Source organism: Microtus pennsylvanicus, chromosome 9, assembly GCF_037038515.1.
Source record: "Microtus pennsylvanicus isolate mMicPen1 chromosome 9, mMicPen1.hap1, whole genome shotgun sequence".
Classification (NCBI taxonomy): Eukaryota; Metazoa; Chordata; class Mammalia; order Rodentia; family Cricetidae; genus Microtus; species Microtus pennsylvanicus.
In genome coordinates, this window is record NC_134587.1 from 28,612,253 (window position 1) to 28,632,261 (window position 20,009).

General features: G+C 44.7%; 1 protein-coding gene across 3 annotated transcripts in view; it reads right to left on the bottom strand.

Annotated features, from left to right (window-relative positions):
- Positions 1-20,009, bottom strand: part of Lypd6 (LY6/PLAUR domain containing 6) — a 116,564-nt gene that overhangs the window by 25,294 nt on the left and 71,261 nt on the right. For all 3 annotated transcript variants that reach the window (XM_075985258.1, XM_075985259.1, XM_075985260.1), the window contains exon 2: positions 3,813-4,001. In XM_075985258.1, the coding sequence (XP_075841373.1) occupies positions 3,813-3,930 (118 nt within the window). In that variant the 5' untranslated portion in view covers positions 3,931-4,001. The remainder of the gene's footprint in view (positions 1-3,812; positions 4,002-20,009) is intronic.

Consider the following 20,009-nt stretch of genomic DNA (forward strand, 5'->3'; position numbering starts at 1 on the left):
AAGTTCTGCATTCCGACAAGAATCCTCACAGCCTGCGACCCGTGAGAGGACCCGCAGCTGGTGAGTTATCGCTTTCTGCTGCTCACAATCTAGGCAGAAACAACTTCAACCATTTTCACATTTCAGAATCAAATCAGAAAAGCCCACGCTTCCTATTCAGTTAGCATAGGTCACATGACTGAAACTTACCTTTTACCGTACTTTATTGTATTTGGGACGAGGTGTTGCTGTGTGGCCCATGCTGACCTGGGACTCACCGAGCAGCTCAAGCAGACCTCAGCCTCTCCTATGTCAGCTTCTGAGTGCTGGGATTACTGTTGTGTGCCATCTTACCTGGCTCTCCTAAAGAGCGGATGTGATTTCCCCAGTAGAATGTCAAAGTTCATCCTTCAGAGACAACACTAACCAGGGGCCACCCTCAATCAATAGCCATCCCAAGGAGGGAAAAGTAGTGCACTTTGTCCTGGTTTACATAAACTCATTCCCTTCAGTTTTCAACTCCCATCCTCTACGTAGCTTCAGAAGAGAACAAGGAAAGATGAGCTTGTGTTTGAATCTCTCACTAACGCTGACAGAGAATATCAAAGAAGCCAACATTCTGGTACTCACTCCTGAGGGACAGAAACCTGGGTCTTACCAAGCCTGGCTGTTTGGGGCGAAGAACGGAATGCAATCTAGAGAGCAGGGCAAGTATCAGAGCGTCTTCTGCTCACGTAAATTATCAAAACAAAGTCGAAACTCCCACGAATTAAGCAGTCAGATAAATTTCCCACACAAGTAATCAGTAGGCAGATTCTGCCAGTGAGGGCACAGATAAAGGAGGCAGACTCTGCCAGTGGGGGCACAGGTGCAGTGAACACTCTGCCAGTGAGGGCACAGGTGCAGTAGACACTCTGCCAGTGGGGGCACAGGTGCAGTGAACACTCTGCCAGTGAGGGCACAGGTGCAGTAGACACACTGCCAGTGAGGGCACAGGTGCAGTAGACACTCTGCCAGTGAGGGCACAGGTGCAGTAGACACACTGCCAGTGAGGGCACAGGTGCAGTAGACACACTGCCAGTGAGGGCACAGGTGCAGTAGACACACTGCCAGTGAGGGCACAGGTGCAGTAGACACTCTGCCAGTGAGGGCACAGGTGCAGTGGACACTCTGCCAGTGAGGGCACAGGTGCAGTAGACACACTGCCAGTGAGGGCACAGGTGCAGTAGACACACTGCTAGTGAGGGCACAGGTGCAGTAGACACTCTGCCAGTGAGGGCACAGGTGCAGTAGACACTCTGCCAGTGAGGGCACAGGTGCAGTAGACACTCTGCCAGTGAGGGCACAGGTGCAGTAGACACTCTGTCAGGGAGGGCACAGGTACAGTGGACACTCTGCCAGTGAGGGCACAGGTGCAGTAGACACACTGCCAGTGAGGACACAGGTGCAGGAGGCACACTGCCAGTGAGGGCACAGGTGCAGTAGACACACTGCCAGTGAGGGCACAGGTGCAGTAGACACTCTGCCAGTGAGGGCACAGGTGCAGTAGACACACTGCCAGTGAGGACACAGGTACAGGAGGCACACTGCCAGTGAGGGCACAGGTGCAGTAGACACTCTGCCAGTGAGGGTACAGGTGCAGTAGACACTCTGCCAGTGAGGGCACAGGTGCAGTAGACACTCTGCCAGTGAGGGCACAGGTGCAGTAGACACACTGCCAGTGAGGGCACAGGTGCAGGAGGCACACTGCCAGTGAGGGCACAGATGCAGGAGGCACACTGCCAGTGAGGGCACAGATGCAGTAGACACACTGCCAGTGAGGGCACAGGTGCAGTAGACACACTGCCAGTGAGGGCACAGGTGCAGTAGACACTCTGCCAGTGAGGGCACAGGTGCAGCAGACACTCTGCCAGTGAGGACACAGGTGCAGCAGGCACTCTGCCAGTGAGGGCACAGGTGCAGTAGACACTCTGCCAGTGAGGACACAGGTGCAGTAGACACACTGCCAGTGAGGACACAGGTGCAGTAGACACACTGCCAGTGAGGGCACAGGTGCAGTAGACACACTGCCAGTGAGGACACAGGTGCAGTAGACAGACTCTACCAGTGAGGGCACAGGTGCAGTAGACACACTGCCAGTGAGGACACAGGTGCAGTAGACAGACTCTACCAGTGAGGGCACAGGTTCAGTAGACACACTGCCAGTGAGGACACAGGTGCAGTAGACAGACTCTACCAGTGAGGGCACAGGTGCAGTAGACACACTGCCAGTGAGGACACAGGTGCAGTAGACACTCTACCATTGAGGGCACAGGTGCAGTAGACACACTGCCAGTGAGGACACAGGTGCAGTAGACAGACTCTACCAGTGAGGGCACAGGTGCAGTAGACACACTGCCAGTGAGGACACAGGTGCAGTAGACACTCTACCATTGAGGGCACAGGTGCAGTAGACACACTGCCAGTGAGGACACAGATGCAGTAGACACACTGCCAGTGAGGGCACAGGTGCAGTAGACACACTGCCAGTGAGGACACAGGTGCAGTAGACAGACTCTACCAGTGAGGGCACAGGTGTAAATTCCTCAGCTGGTTGACTAAAACATGACAGCAGCCGAAAAGCTACTCCACTGTCTACTGGGTACAGGTCTCTGCTACACAGATATTATTTCTGGTCTATAAAACGATACTATGATGTATGTATAATTTTACCAGATTATAAATAAACTAACAACGTCCCTTGCATTGCCTGAGAACTTACCACAGCTCATGCTCAGTGCTAAGTTCCCTATGCATTATGTTATACAATAGTCACAGAGTCAGGAGGCCAGGGGACAGCTGACCTAGTTGCCGAGAGCCAAGGTCAGGTGTACTCCAGGCCCCTGGGCATCCCACATGACATCTCCCACACTACAGGAATTAACTATGCCAGGATTGTGGGCTGAGGAAGTCCGAATAGCTGCCTTCCCTTTGCACACTGTATGATCTTCAACAGAAAGGGCCGTATTTTAATCGCCTATGTGCCTTTCACCTCCATCCCAAAGCTTGCCACGCAGCAGACATTTAAAAAGAATAATGTACTTTGGTCCGAAAGCTAAAGTCCAGGACACACACAAATATATTCAGCTCTCACCACCACAAGGGTAATATTGAAGAGAAATCAGACCAAAACCAAAGCCAAAAGAGAACATGAGGACAAAAAGAGGAAGTCACACTGCTGTTTGCCAAAGTGTAGTCTCAGGGCATCTGTGGAAGAGGGACCCCAAATTCCTGCTGGAAGTAAGAATCACAAACAAGAACCCTGATAAATGCAAACTGGAAGCTGGAGGCAGGAATCTGGTGCACTGCTCTGGACTCCCCGAAGAATTCTTAACCATAGGAAATCCAGAAGTCCAGGGAATAGGAAGCTGTGGGAGGCAGTGATGTTTTAACTGAGGCAAGGTGCCAAAGAGAAAGGCCAGCTATATCAAGCTATATCTAATCTCTTTACAAACAATGCACCGCCTGGGATGGGCCAGTTCCCTTTGATATCTGCCTGAGAACCGACCCAGCCAAAAGGAAGGGTATACGGAGTCCGAGGGATGTGTAGCAGACAGAGAAAACAAGCTTCATCATCTAGCCCAAGATACCAAACAAACACCCTGTGGAAAGGAGGGGGTAAAACACAAGGCAGCTTTCATTATCATCTATACCCCTAAATAAATCACCCCATGTCTCTCCTGCATTAAAGTTGTTTTCCACTGGGCATGCTTCAATTCCTTTCTACCCAGAAATGAGGCTTTTATTTATTTATTTTTTCCAGACAAGAGAACAAATAGAAAACAGAGTCTTACTTGAAGGGTGGAGGTAGATTATGTCTTTCACTGTGAAGTCTCGGGATTGAGCAGCTTTCAGACAGTCGGCCAGCAGGCTCAGCAGCAGGAGCCAGGCCAGAGCAGGGCTAGGCTCCATGGCAGACTGGCGTGTCACTCATACAGAGGGCCTCAAAGTGGGCACTCGAGGCGATGAGAGAGGGCTTGCACCTGAAACGGGAACACAGACTCATCTTGGTATCCAGCAGGAGACGGAGCAGGCAGCCTGGCTGATCTCGGGTAGGTGAGTTGAGCTGAAGAGGGACGGCACGCTGGGCCCAGGAAAACAGGTGCCAAGGGGGCGAACCTTATAGATGGTAATTTTAGAGTACTTAGAACATTCCAGCCTGAATCTATTCTTAATCAGGCTGCTCTTCCTGGTAGCAATCCCTCCTAATATCCAGCAGAGATGGTATCAGGAGAGATTGAATTTTAATGAAATCCGGCTATTTTTGCCAAGAGCCCAGGGGCCATGTGCCAGAGAGCAACAATAAATAAGTCAGAAGTCAGGTGCAAAGCTCAGAAGCTTCTCCTCAATTATGGTGTGGGCCAGGGACCAGGTATCATCCTCCCTGAGTCCTAGCCCACCATAGCAAACTGTAGGAGGTAGACGAGCTTTGGAAAAGAAATATAGATAAGGTGACATTTTCCAAACCCCAAAACCATCTCAACAGCACAAAATCTCCTGAACGGAACCAACATTTATTGGTAAATACCGCTGAAGGTGTTGGCAAAAAATATAAAATAAAATAAAAAATACTGGTTTATTCCAATAGCCCTATGAGGTTGCCACTCCCATTACCCCATTTGGAGTGAACAGGTCGAACACTAAAGGCTGGGACTGGCTTCTACTCTCAATGTAGCTTTCAACTCTGCATTTCAAATGCCAGCAGCAGCTGCTGTGTTCTGCCTAAGAACGGATGATTATGGAATTGAGTTGCTTCTTCGCATTAAGAAGCCATCAACTGCCCTTTACCCTGACTCTCGTGCACTCGGAAGGGAGAACAGTACAGCCCCGTGCAGGCTGTTCAGCTCACGCAGACTGAGCTGAGGGGATGCTTCTTCTACAAATGGCTCTCTCACTGTCTCCTTAGCGCTCGAGAAAGTCTGGTCTCACAGTCTGCTCTCCCAGATTCCATAGTCTCTCTTGCTCATGAAAGGGAGTCGAAGTTAAGTATTTACTTATTTCAAGCTAATTAAAAACTTGCAATTTAGACACTGTTTACAGATTTAACGTAAGAATTCAAGATTTTTAAACAGTTTAAATTTTTAAGTTCGCTTGTGGAAAAAAAAAACCTTAAATAATGACCAAAATATTGTGAATCAGAAATTCAACAGTTTGAAAAGGCAATGTGGCCTATTTAGATATCAGGATATACTTATAAAGTGATGTTATTTCAAGCTGAATGTACAAAAAGTACACCAAAAACCCAACTCTTCATAGGATACAAGCAGATTTCCAAAACCACAAACAGAACACTAACAGCGCGTAGCACTGTACTAGAGGGAATGGAATTTGGGAACACTAACTGAACTCAATACGCTAAAATTATTTACACATGTTTCTATGCTCGTTTTTTGTTTGTTTTCGGAGGCAGGGGTTTTCTGTGTAGCCCTGGCTGCCCTGGAATTAGATCTGTAGATCAGGCTGGTCTGAAACTCAGAGGTCCGCCTGCCTCTGCCTCCCAAATGCTGGAGTTAAAGGCAAGTGCCACCACACCCAGCTATGGTCACTTTTTTAACTTGGCAAGCTGTTTGGGAAGTAAAGTTCCCTCAAAGGAGGGATGATGCAACCTTGCCAAATCCTGGCTCACCGGCTGCTCACACTTTGCTTCCTGAAGCAGACACGCATTCGGGATGAGGACAGGCAGCGAGGCTATCTAATAAATATGACTGGTGAACGCTGTCGGGGTACTCAGTTGAACAATGTAAGCATAAACGAAACAAATGTCAGTGGTGGCCTTCCCTGCCTTGAAGTAGCAATTCAGCTTCACCCTAGTAGAGTTGACAATGTCCCCTTTTTAGAGAATTGGGTGAGGCAGGGCAGACAGGGCACAGGGAATACTGGAGACTTCTACACCACAGCCCATTTCCTTGAGAACCAGAGTTGAAAATGGCAGGAACGTTATGTTTGGAACTCACAGAAGAATGCAGAGGTCCAGAAAGGAAACAGGATAGATAACAAGACAGGCCAGGCCTTGGAGTTGGCTAGGGCTCCTACAGGATAGGAAGCCAGCTTGACTTTTTCTCAGGTGCAGAGGCTGGGAGTTCTGGGTCAAGGTGTCTGTAGCTGTGGTGCGTTGTGGTCTTTCTCCTTGGCTAGAGATGACCACCCTCCCTTTGTCCCCTCGGGCCTTCTTCCGTTTCTTGCTCCTGTTCTTATGGGGACACCAGTCCTTTTGAATTAGGGCTCCACATTTATGACTTCACCTTAATCCTAGTACCTTCCTTAAAGGCTCTTGTCTCCGAAAAGAACTGCATTCAGAGGTACTTGGTGATAAAACTTTAAGTTAAACTTTGGGGGAAATTACACTTCAGCCCGTAGTATGGAGTTTCTTTCATATTACATTTCCCGTCCCATGATATACCACAGAGCTACTATTTAAAATTAGGAATGGTGATATATGGAGCCACAAAGAGATGCAAACGCCTTCCTGCATCGTGGGGTACATGAGATCTTCCTGTCAGGGACTTTCTGTGGCTGTCATTACCTCCTCTGGTCCACCTGGTTATAGAGGAGTGTTGGCCACCGCTGTGATGAGATGAGACATTTGCCTCTGGCACTCTAACATCTCAGGGATGGTCTCCTGTCCCCTGATGTAAGAGATTCATGATAACAACAACAAAATCATGTCTGCTAAAAAGAAAACTAAAACCCAGGCCACACCACAGAATAAAACTTAGATGTGAGATGTCCTTCTGTATATGTGTTACTTTTATTGGTTGATGAGTTAAAGCTGTTTCAGCCAATGGCTTAGCAGAGCAAAGCAGGTGGGAAATCTGAGATATATATATATGGAGTCAAAGAGATGCCAAGTAGCTGCCGCCAAAGCAAACAGATGCTGGACCCTTACCAGTAAGCCACAGCCTCGTGCCATACACAGATTAATAGAAATGAATTAAAAATATAAGAGTAGATTAATAAGAATCCTGAGCTAATAGGCCAAGCCCAGTTGTAATTAATATAGCTCCTGTGTTACTATTCAGGTCTGGGCAGCCAGGAAACAAACATAGACTCTGCTTACAAAACATAACTAAGTCACAGAAGCTATGGCCACTTCTACCATATAACCCCAAATATAATCTGATAGGTATGGGGAGTATCTTGAGGTAATGTTCAAAAAACTATCAAGAAACCTATCTTCATAACAAAATAAATAGAACAGAAAACTCAATGTAAGATATGAAGTTAAAAGGATGTGGGTTAAGAACGTAAAGGTTTATAATACCACATGTGATCACTTTAATCCCTATCTTGTTCTCCCTCCACATCGTACGCAACAGGGCTTCTGCTTTCTGGTTTGTCTTCCACGTCTCTCCTCCCTACATGGAGTCACTTCCTCATCACGTAATTGGTGCCTGCAGCTGTTCAAGTGAAGAACACCATAGTACCTCCCTGCGATGGGACGAACAGCCCAGGCTAGAGACCATGTTTTACATATGAATTTCAAAACAATCAGTGAGAAGTAGCTTAGGAATAGAATTGAAGATGAGCTTGCCCTACAGTTACTCTTCATGGTTCCTGCCACCCACTGAACATCCTAGACAACCCTGAGAGCATCCCCTCGAAACTCTTCTAACCTCCTGCATTGAAGAGCGAGCTCTGAAAGCACAGGATGACAAACAGGTAACTTGTGGGGCAAGCTGAATGTTGTCCCCTCTCCCCAGATGTCCGCACCACAATCCCCAGAAAGCAATGAGGGAACTTAAATGTGATTAACTTAAGACTCCCAAGTTGAGGAAAGCCAACTGTTTTATCCAGGTGAGGCCCATATCATCTCCAGAGTTCCTGCCAGAGAGAGGGAGAGGCAGGGGATGTAAGTCCAAGGACTTGCTGTGCTGTGAGCAGAGGCCACAGGCTAAGAAATGCTCCAAATTCTAGAGGCTGCAAAGGACACACCAATCCTGAATCTTCTCCCAAAGGCCCAAGAAGAAGCAGTCACCCTGACATCTTCAGCCTAGTGGCTTGTGCTGGACTGTTGACCTTCTGAATAAAAGGGCTTAAAAAATCTGTTGTTCTTAAGCCACTAAATCTGTAGCAATTACAGCAGCTAAGGGAATACAAGACAACTACTTTAAAAATCATTTTCCATCACAATATACCCCATAGGAATATGCAGAAAAAAAGCACAAAGCTACATTTGTGCTTGTCACAAAATTATTAAAATTTGCTTTCTTGATTTTGAATGATAATCAGAGAAGTATCACGGTGAACCATACAAGACTGTCATTTTCAGAATGAAAAACATGGCCACATAGTAACAACTTAATATGGTTTAATCAATGGCTTCTACTGATGGTACAGACTGTGACACAAAAAAAATTAAAAAGTCAAATGATCGTTGGAATAGGACATCTCAACATTATGTGGAAAAAGGTATGGACAGCTAGTTCTATGTCCTTGCTCATCTGTTTTGTCTACACAAGTCTCCTTGAGCACCAATGTCACCTGCAGGCAGAAAACATTTGCTTAGCTCCAGCGCTCACACACTTGCTGATTCCTGTTGTTCACCAAGCCCTAGAAACACATCAGAAGGGTCACAGCTCTCTCTTGTCCTATTTAACAAGCTCGGGGACTTCTCTGAGCATAGCACAAATCGTCCATGACTAATACCATCTGCTATTTGGTCCATGTTTTGTGACATATTTGTAGGATTTTTTTTGTCTGTACATGCATGAATGTGTGTGTTCAAGTGTGTACATGTGAGTGCAGGCACACAAGGAAGCCAGAGGATAACCTTGGGTGTCACTGATCAAGAGCGGTTCACCCTGTTTACTTTCAGACAGAGTCTCTCACTAGCCTTGAACTTGCTAACTAGGCTGAGGTGTCTGACAGGTGAGCCCCAGTGACTCAGCTATCTCTGCCTCCCCAGTGCTGGGATTACAGATTGAACCCAGATCCTCATGCAGGTAAGGCAAGATCTTTACTGAGCTATCTGCCCAACCCTTTGTGTGTTTAGTACAGACACAGACAGACAGACAGACACACACACACACAGAGTCACACACACAAACACAGACATAGACACAGACACAGTCACACACATACAAACACAGACATAGACACACACACAGACATAGACACAGACACAGTCACACACACACAAACACAGACATAGACACACACAGAGACATAGACACAGACACAATCACACACATACAAACACAGACATAGACAGACACACAGACATAGACACAGACACAGTCACACACACACAAACACAGACATAGACACACACACAGACATAGACCCAGACACAGTCACACACATACAAACACAGACATAGACACACACACAGACATAGACACACACACAGACACAGACATAGACACACACACAGATATAGACACAGACACACAGAGATACATATACACACTATGCATTGCTTTTCTTGTCTTGTAGATGAGAAAACTAAGTTCAAAGGACAACAACTTGCTCAAGATTACACAACTGCGTTATGTGGGATCTGAAGTCTTGTCTTTCAGCCCATAAACCTAAAATACCCAGATGAAAACATCCCACACTGGTTTTGCTCCTAGAAGGGACTGCAAGAAGGGCTATCTGGCGGATCTGTTGTGATTTCACAGGAAATAGACTCGTTTACAACCTGAATTCTTCAGTGTTCAACTCAAGATCAATGCCAGTGCTTCCCATGTGTCAAACACTACGAGCAGCATGTCTTTCCTATGATTTTCCTTCCAGCTATTGCCCTAAATGTCTTTTTGCCGCCACTGAAGCAAGCATTCTGCAATCACAGCATCTAAATGTAACTCCAGTGCAGCTTCGCCACCACACCCTCCCAGATCGAGTCTCCAGGTCCAAGGCTGTGCTGAAAATGTCTAAGTAACACAGAGGAAGTGAGTCGGTCACCTCGGTTGGAACACAGGTCTTGAGCCTAGTTATACAACCATACAATGCATGCCTCTGTTTCCTCACTTGCAAAAGGGGCTTACTTCCCACTTCAAATGTTTATGAAGCCTACAAGAGTTATACAGTAAAATGCGGTGTGCTATTTATTAGGGTTTCTCCTGTTATGTGTTTTATTCAGAACCAGTCCATGTGTTTTGTAAATGAAAAGTAAACACAGTGAGATTTACATTGTTCAACATTCAGTTCACATTCCCTAAGCCAGAAAAAAAAAACAACATTGCAATCCCTCAAAATGCCTAAGACAAATAAATATGGATCCATATGTTTCTTCCTCCGCCTCATCTGCTCATCGTTGCCAAGGCTGGCACAAAGCCAGTAGGGAAGAGAAGGTGTGGCTGGGGCTCAAGCAGCCCTGGTGGTTTCCTGCCAGCCCTTGCCAGTGAAGCAAACATCTGGGTGCTGCCCTTACAAGCTCTCCCTATAATGGTCTATGTTGCAAATCAAGCTGTTTGCACATTGTTTTAACTAGACTTTGCTTATATATAAGGTGTCAATGAAGGCAATGAGCACACCCCTTGCTATCTTTCCTCCATGCCTATACTGGGTATGAACCCATACTGCTCATGGCGGATTATCATAGATGAAATTAAAGAACACAGAGATCTGTTTATCACATTTCCATTCCTGGAACAACACACACGAGGGATGTAGTCTACAAGGAGAAGGCTTATTTGTGATTTCAGAGGTCTCAGTCCACGAAAGCTGCTTACTCTGATGCAGCCAGGAGAGGGGGTAGAAGGCCACATGTCTTCATAAAGACACAGTGACTTAACTTCCTTCCACTAGACCCCAATCCATAGTCTCTATTACCTCCAGTCGTGCCACAGACTGTCAATCAAGTCTTTGGTACATGGTCCTTGGGATACACCTGCCCAGAATATCCCAAGATCCATCATTTTACACAGGAAAGATCAAGCTGCATTCTTTTGACCCTATTTGATCACGAAAAGCTTCCAATTCTTTCTTAGCCATGAATTTTTAGAAATTCAATGGAAAACTCCTAAATTCTTAAGTAGCTGAGCCTTCATTTTCCCAACAGTTCGTTCGTGACCCTGACTCTTCTTAAGAAAATGAGGCCTCTCCTAGGCTTAGGAATGATTAGAAAAAGGCTACAGAGAGAGACACCAAAGTTGTGAAATATTCTAGGAGCTGAATATGACTTTGTATGCTCAAAAAAAATTAATGATCATGTATCATTGCTACAACTTGAAACTGTTCTTAAAAGCCTGACAAGGAAATTTTCACTTTTATGTACAATTATTCTTTAAGGATTTTACTGATATGAATCAAGATATTGTAAAGTTTACTACCTTGTAAATCATTAATTATTTGCTATAATTCTTGACATTGCAAAAGCATCATTAGATAGTTCAGAACATTTCTTTCATTCCATTTAAAAGTCCTATACTCTGTCATTTCCAATCCCCCCCACCCCAGATTCTGACAACCACCGATTTAATTCGCATCTCTATGGATTTCATGTGAGTGGGATGGTATAGTAATGTGGCCTTTTGTGTTCTATTCCCTCAGGTTGCCATGCGTTTATGGTCTATCTCCATTATAGTATTGACAATATTCTTATTTATGGCTGAATGTCTCACTGTATGAATATAGTACATATGTTTATTCATCAGCTGACGGCTATTTGGGTGGTTTCCACTCTTGGATAGTACAAATCATGTTGTTATTAACATTCATGTACAATTCTGGAGATCAAACATACATTCGCATTCTTATTGTTTGCCCAGGACTTGGTCTCATAGGTACCAAGGGTTGAACTCTGAGGTGAACTGCCAGTGTCTCACTGGAGTTGAGCCATCTCACACGTCCCATTTCCACTCTCTTCATACCCTCGTCAGCCCTGTTGTCTTTCTTAAAACAAACACACCATAGTCTGCCTCGTACAGGTGAAGCGTGTCTGGCTGCATTTTATTATCTACGGTAATTTCCTTGCATTCATTTGCATTTTCAAGTAAAGCAATGAGGTTGAACATGTTTTCACGTGTTTCCTTTCATTTGCGCATCTTCTTTGGAGTTAATGTCTACTCAAATTACTTACCCAATTTTTAACCACACTGTTGATTCTCTATTGTCAAGCTGTGAGAGAGTTCTCATATCTGGATTATAGACATTTTGCGTGCAACATATGGCTATCAATTATTGTCCCATATTCTCTATACTTTTCCTACTTTCTTTAATGAAACAAGCAAGCAGGGTTTCTTTTATGTAGCCTTGGCTGGCCTAGGACTCCCTCAGTAGACCAGGCTGGCCTCTCGCAAAGATCCAGCTGATTCTGCTCAAGTGCTAAAGGCAGAAGCTGCCACACTTAGCCTCTTTTCACTTTCTTGATAGAATCTTCTAATACACAAAAATTAAGGAATTATGATGAGATCTATATGTTGCTTTTTCACAAATACAGACTTTGTTCCCTTGTAAAAGTCAAGTTCAGTTCAGCATGAGAAAGACCTCCATACAATGCATAGCAAAAGAATCTGTCTACTTTGGAGTGGTCAAAGCTCTATTTTCCACTTTGCTTTTCAATGAGGAAAACAGGATGGGCTGGAGCAGGTATTAATAGCCCCAATTGCTGACATCATCCCTCCGTCAATCATAAAGATTACTCCTACTTTCTAGGAATGAGGAAATGAAAGACATTTGACAAGCACTAGCCATTAGTTTAACGATGCCTGAAACGTGGGCTCCACTGAAGACGGCTGCAGATTCTCAGGACCAGGTGGTGCTTTGATTCCTAAGGGCACAAATGCTCAGATATTAATACGAAGGGTCTTTTCTAGGACTCTGGTCACTTCTGAGTCCACTGTGACTTTGGAGTGTTCTAGACTTTAAAAAAAAAAGTGTCTCCATTTTCTGATGTTACCATTTGAATACGCTCTGCGAGCCCCATCCCTCCCCAAACGCAGCGCCTCCTGAGAAGTAGGCACTCATTTTCACAGCTCTGTGACCTTTCATTTGTTATTTATGAGCTTTTGAAAATCTAATACCTCTCTGACAGATTTAATTTGTGCTCTAAATTACCTTCGCATGAGTTACTCAACTGCTGATTTTATTCCAATAGATTATTTGCTACACTCTGGAATAGGGGAAAATAAGCGCTTTGAGAACTACCAGGCATTCTCTACTCAGAAGACAATTGAAAAGAGCTGCAGTCGGTATGAACGGTAGCAGACGAAAAAGGAGAATCCGTACACTAGTCACAGATGTAAAGGGATAGAGCCCTAACCCAGGTCAAACTTCCCAAACCTATACTCCATAATCTCTTTTTTATATAGAGTCCACAGATAAGATCCTCCCACTCTTTAAACCAGCCAGCAAAGAAAATCAGGTACATCTATAAGATACCCTGACTAAAAACCCAAATGCTACAGGACAAGAGCTCAGTGCCAAGTCAGAACAAAGGCACCTGTGCAGTACAGAACCGAAGCAAATTGAAAACATTTGGAAGCTATTCAATTAATGTAGACGCCTAATACAAATACAAAATGGAGTTCTGGGGCCTGAAAAGTCATGAAAGGTCTTGATTTAATTGTTAATGTGTACAGGGTTTTTTTTTTTAATATGTAAGGTTTGGTGATGATGTAAAGACCCAGAAGCGTTAATTCCACTGCATGTATAAACTAAAAGCATGTACTCACAGACCTGAGTTACTTAAATATAATATTCAGGCCAAAGGTAACAACTTCCTTTTGTTTGGGAATTGCTCAGATTATACGGTGACTTTTAAAAATGTGCTTAAGATTTTTTTTTGACATGTCTCTATTGTGAGAAAGATCCTACATCTCTCATGAGTCTGAGTCAACCTTAATCAGTGGGCCACAGGGTGTAGAAGCGACTTCATTTGCGAGGCGGGTCATAGAAGGCAATGCCACTTAAACGCAGTGTGCTGGGATTTCCATGCTAGAATCCTGTGACCTCTGTAGTCAGTCCTAGTGACGAGGGTGGGATGACACAGGGGAAGCATAGTAGCCAGTCAGGGCTGCTGAGACGCACAGAAAGAGACCTCCCAGCCTGTTCCAAAGCCCCAGCACCACTCTTCCCCCTCGCCCAGCTCTAGCGTCATGACACCTAAACAGAGCTTCTTAGAACAGGCCATCCCTTTCCAAATCATGACCCACTGACCATGAGCAGTAACAATTGTGACTCATGTCCAGCTAGGAATTTGAATTAAAAATCTCTTTCACATTGTTATGAAGTTCGGCTATCCAAATCCAGCCAGCAATAGCCCAGCTGAGGAAGGGCAGTAATACGAAGAACTGTTCTGTGTCGTTAACTGTTGGGGCCCAGAGAAAAACAGTCCGCTAACCCTGCTTTCAGCAATTTCAATTCCTCTCCCCTGCTTTGAGCCCCCTTTTGTCTTTTTGCTGACTCTGGTTCTTCCCAAGTGTGGCCGGCTGCTGCAACAGCATTCTCAGGGAGCCCCTAGTCCAACTGTCCCAAAGCCTTAACAAAGGAGGGGAGGTAGGTACATCCCGGCATCCCTAACTGCATCAGGTAACTTGGCACTCCAGTAGGAGAGTACCTTTATCCCTGGAACAAGAGAATAGTGTAGAATCTATCAATATCAGCATAGGGAGGAATTGGTTTCCCAAAGGGAACCAAGGTACGGTGGTCTGAAAAAAAATGCCTGGAATCTGGGACAGCAAATTCCTACACATGTCCACTCCGATGTATAAAACAGCATTTGAATAATGCTTTAATCCGGAGTGAATATTTCTGCAATGCCAAGAAAGCAGAACTACTGTTTTTCCATGTGCCCCTTTCCACATAAAAAATAGGTAGAGCAATGATGACATCTGGGGGGCATCCACAGCCAGCTCTCCCGGGAAAGCCCCCTTCTTCCTGGAATGGTTTTACGCTAACCTCAATCGCGTGCAGTCACTAGGGAGCACTGTTCAGTACACGTGGCCCACGCTGTTGGCAACTACTGCTGGGTTCAGCACTGGACGTGTGAGCCAACCAGGCAAATTAGTGTTCTTGGACAGTTTTCCTTTAGAACAGACCACATCCCTCTCTGGAGTAGGAGATGCAATAAAGCCTAGAACCACGTGAATGCGACATTCCTCTCCACTTGGCACAGGACAATGAAGCTTACTAGCTTGGAGACAAGAGGGGAAAATGGGGAGAACTCCAATCACTTTCAGAGTTTGAGTTTGGGACAATTCTTAGCTCTTCCCTTACAGTCTAGTACCCTTTCAGCCAAGAGATGCCCCGGACGTCCAGGTTAGTTTGAGATTGAGACATATTTCCTATCCCTTGCAACCAAGAGCTATAAATCAAGGGTCTTCCTAAAGGGTCCATCTACCAACTTGAATTTTCCTATGGAACTAATGTTTCTTTGCTTGTTTCTTTAATGTAGTACAGCTTTAAGCTTAATCGGTCAAAGGCTGGAGCACAGAGGGCTTTGAAAATGCCCGTTACGGAGAACTAGCTAGAGATGACTTCTTTTGGATTTTAGACACACTAACGTTGCATTTCCAACTTATGGAGAGAAAAATGTTCACATTCCTGATCTAAACTGAAGATTCATTTGCATGAAAATCATTGCTTTTAAAAAATGTGCACTTTCTTTCTCTGGAGTCTTTAGCAAGGCTAAAGTTATAGGGGAAAAAACAAAACAAAACAAACAAACAAACAAATAAAAAACAGCCTTCTGCTTTGTCCCAAACTCATTTAATGGACAATTGCATCAAAAAATCTTCAGCTCCTGAAAGATAGAGGATGCCTGGGGAGTATGCCTGGCAATGTGGTCTCACATCCAAAGATGCTGAGTTTGCTCTGGGAGCTGTTTCACTTGTTTGCTGTTTCTACCAACTTGAAAACCTTTGAGAACTGACATTAAGGCTTTTCCAAGTATAAACAATACGGTAGGAAGGACTCAAAGAGGTCCCCACACTGGAATGAGGCACTGGAAAAACGTTAGCCTGCTATCTTTCTTTTTAAAGCTACTTGGAAACAGGCGAAGGTTGGGAAATTTCTTGTTTGGGTGTCTTTTCTTGGTCTTTCCTATATGTTTTAAAATGTCATGGTTTCCTTTCATTTTTATGGGATTTTTGTCCTAGAGATACACTCTTATGTTCAAAATAACCCAGCTACAAACCCAACATTCTAAATTTTTCCTAGTTTTAGGTAAATGTGTGTTGTATGTGCGTTGTGCAACGCTTGTGCTTCTTACGCCCATGGAGTTCAGAAGAGGGCAGCAGACCCCCTTGAACTGGAATCACGGCTGAGTGCAAGCCACCATGTGGTCACTGGGAATTGAACCCCAGTCCTCTCAAAGGATAACTCATGATCCTAATTGCTGAGTCATCTCTTTAGTCCTTCGAACCAGGCATTAGAATGAGACATATCTTCTCTCCCCTGATGACAGAGCAGCCACCGGGCACTCACTCAAGGGACTCTCCAAAGGCATCTGCAGTGACCCATTCATCTTCTTCCACTAAGTTTAAGTGTTTTGAAGCTGCACCAACATGAAGGGCACTATTAGCCATGGGTTCCAAAGAAGAACCTGCCTTCTCTGACTCCATGGAGTTAGTTACACGATTTGAACTAGTTTTTATTGTTAAGGGGTATTTGCACAGTATTTGAGACCACCTCTTTCTTTCTTGTTTGAGGGCTGAGGTGTGCTATTTCTTCCCTGTCACCCCTCCTAGCACCTCATGAACTGCCACTCACCAGTGCTGACTGTCCAAAGCTCAAGGTGATAGATGCAAACAATGTCACTATCTTTACTCTTTCTGCGGAAACCTTCCTTCTGTCTTTTGTGTTAACTAAAACCCATCTACCAATGAGAACGAAGCTTTTTTTTGGGCTAACTACAGTGCAGTGTGCTCATCCTTACAAGCTCCAGGTACCTTGAGCATGTGCCTGACAGAGCATGGCTTTCTCTTCACATAAACGGTCTTCCTTTCCTCAAAAGCTAAACCTTCTGTCCTTCCAGCTGTTGCAGCAAAATGAGAAACATGAAGAATAAATCTCATCTCTACCCATTATGGTCCTGTAACTTTGGTTCTTAGTCAGGATTGAAAAGCAGCCAATGACTGTCTTCGCTGCCACCTTGCATGGAGCATGGTGGGTTTTGCCCACAGTTCCAGGAATCCTGACCAAGCTCTTGTTAAAAGTGTGCTTCCATTTGTCTCGGATATAGTTCAACCTTGAGAATGGACTGAAGTTGCATGTTTGGTAGGTATGGGGAGACCTTCCGGAATTTCTTATCGGAAGAGAACCAGCCTCTCCTATCTTCTCATGGGAAAAAGAAAAGGAAGGTACAGCCAATATTATAGTTTAGAAACGAAATGTCCGCAAAGGTGCATGCTGACAGGCTTGGTTGACATAGATGGGTCTAGGGAAGTGACTGGATCCTGAAAGCTCTGAAAGCTCTGACCTCATTCATGGATTTTGTGTAGGTGGGGCTCCACTGAAGGAAATAGACCACTGGGGACATGCTGTGAAGAGAGCCTGCATTCCCATGCCTGCCTGCCTCTCTGTGCTCCCTAGTCACTATGAAGTGAGCGGGTCTCCTTCACCACAGACTTCCCTGAAGATGCTCTGCCTCACAGCCAGCCCAGACACAATGGCCCCAGTGACCATGAGATAGCTGAGACCCCAAGACAAAGGAAGCCAGGATCCTGTCAGGTGATTTTCACAGGTATGTGTCACAGGAACGACAATCCACCACAGGTATTGGTTTCATTTTTTAAAATGGCTTACATCATAACTCCGTGGCTAAATCACTATTTTCAAATAACTTGATTCCTCAGCAGCCAACTTCTAAATCTTAATCATGTTTCTCATTTGACAAAGGACATATTTAAGAAGCAGATTGTGCTAGTACCTACTCGCTCCCCACCCCAGGTCTCTGATCCCTTCAGGTACAGACCATGATGACAGCTCAATGGTAGTTTCTTTGTTTTGGAAAAGCAGTTAGTTGGGTTTCCTAACCTGCAACACTATTTTTTAAGTACATTTATCTACTTAACACGGTTACATAAAGGAAGGAAGGATTTCATCACCCTGAGCATGAAGACAAATAAACATAGTCAATGAACTCCATGTCCCTATCATCGAGGTTGCAATCCTTCCTTGTTTACCAAGCTCTAGGAATCGGTCTGCCTCGACCTCTCCAGTCCTGGGATTGTAAGAAGCATATGCATCGTACCCAGATGCTTTACTTTTTTGTACACAGGTTCTGGGTGTTGAACTCAGATCCTCATGTTTGCAAGGTAGGCATTTTATTTATTGAGCTATCATTTCAGCACCACACTGTCCTAGAAGATGTTTCCCTTCCCAGGTAGCTTTGTCTGTCCCGCCCCACTCCCCAAGAACCTCCAATTCATTTTTCCTCAGAAGTCCTGTAGCATGGCATTCATATGTACATAATATGAATCAGAATGCACACAATTCATTCTAATCTTACAGACAACAGTTGCTATATTGTGATTACCATCTATATGGGGTCAGGTCATTCAACACACCTACTTTCAGATATATCCTACCTACTTGGTTCTGGGGGGATAAAGAGAAGTCAAATGCTGCATAGACATTGATGCCTTTAAGGAGATCATAATCAGACGGGAAAGGCAATAATCACCTTAATAATCATAGTGTGAGTTGCTAATACCAGTAATTAAAGGAAGCGATCCATACTAATTTAATCCATGTTCGTGTCAGAGTAGATAATATCCCATTTTAAACATGAAGAAAAGACAAGCCGCGTGTCCAGGGTCATAGTCCTAACCAGTGGTGAGCTAAAATTTGAACCTAAATCTGAAAAAAAGAAAAGGAATCAAATAAAGAAAGGCAGCTTCCCTTACTGTCTTACTGCTGCGACACAAGCCTCTAACTGCGGCAACTAGAGCAAAGTTTCCAGGAAGCAAAGAAAAATATCCTATCACAAGGTCCCAGAGAGCCACAAGAAAAATGAATCTCCTATCAACAAAACTGGGAAGAAAAAGAAAACTGAGTTGTGCTGTCACACCTGGTGACAAACGCTATGTCCAAGCAGAGGGAGTTCTTAGTTCAAGATGGACAAGGCATCAACCATCTCTGCCGTCTCCGATATCCCTGTGCGACCTGGGCTGCATCTCTGGGATTACAGGATCAGCACTGCACCCCAGGAGATGAGCTCTCTTTAGGAAAGGCCTCATGTTAACCCAGCTCCCTGACTTTCATGCCCTGTCGGGTCTGAGCTGCATCAGTGATGCTGACAGACAGAAGAAGAAGCGAGGAGCCTGGCATAGCCAGTCAGGCCATGTGCTCTTCCAGCTGCCTATGAAAAAACATTGTATCTCCTCTGCCTGCTGGGTCAGGTGGTTATCTCTGCTGATATACCTCAGCAATAGGCAAACAACCCAGGATCCATTACATTTTATAAAGACCTGGATACATTCCTTGTTATCCTTCCAATTACTAAGTAAATCTAGTAGTACTAGGACACGGGAAATGAGAGGGAAGAGAAAAGACACTAACATTTCATTATAACATGAGCGAACACAACAGACTTCATGTCAGGAAAAGGAAGCCTGGCTCAGCAAGACGGAATACTGCGTGATCTCAGGATGAGCGTGATCTACAAGCTGTGAATTTACAGATGCAGAGAGCAGAAGGACAAACTGCCTGAGGCTTCTGGTAGACGGGAGTGAACCCGCAGCGGCTGGTCAGAGTGCAGAGTCCCAGTTAGACAGGAGGAAGCTATCATCCAGCAGGAAGAATACAGTTGATAACAGAACGTTGATACTTAACAAACGGCTTACAGAAGAGAGCTTAAACATTCTCAACACACACCAACAGGCATGTGACATAATAGATATAGCCAGCAGCTGGATTTAATTATTTCACAATATAGACACATTCTTAAAGTCCACATTATATATCATGAACACATACGACTTAAAAATGAATGAATACATAATAAATAGATAGATAGATAGATAGATAGATAGATAGATAGATAGATAGATAGATAGATAGATAGATACAGGAACAACTTTGAGAAGTGCCATGGTCAGGGTAGG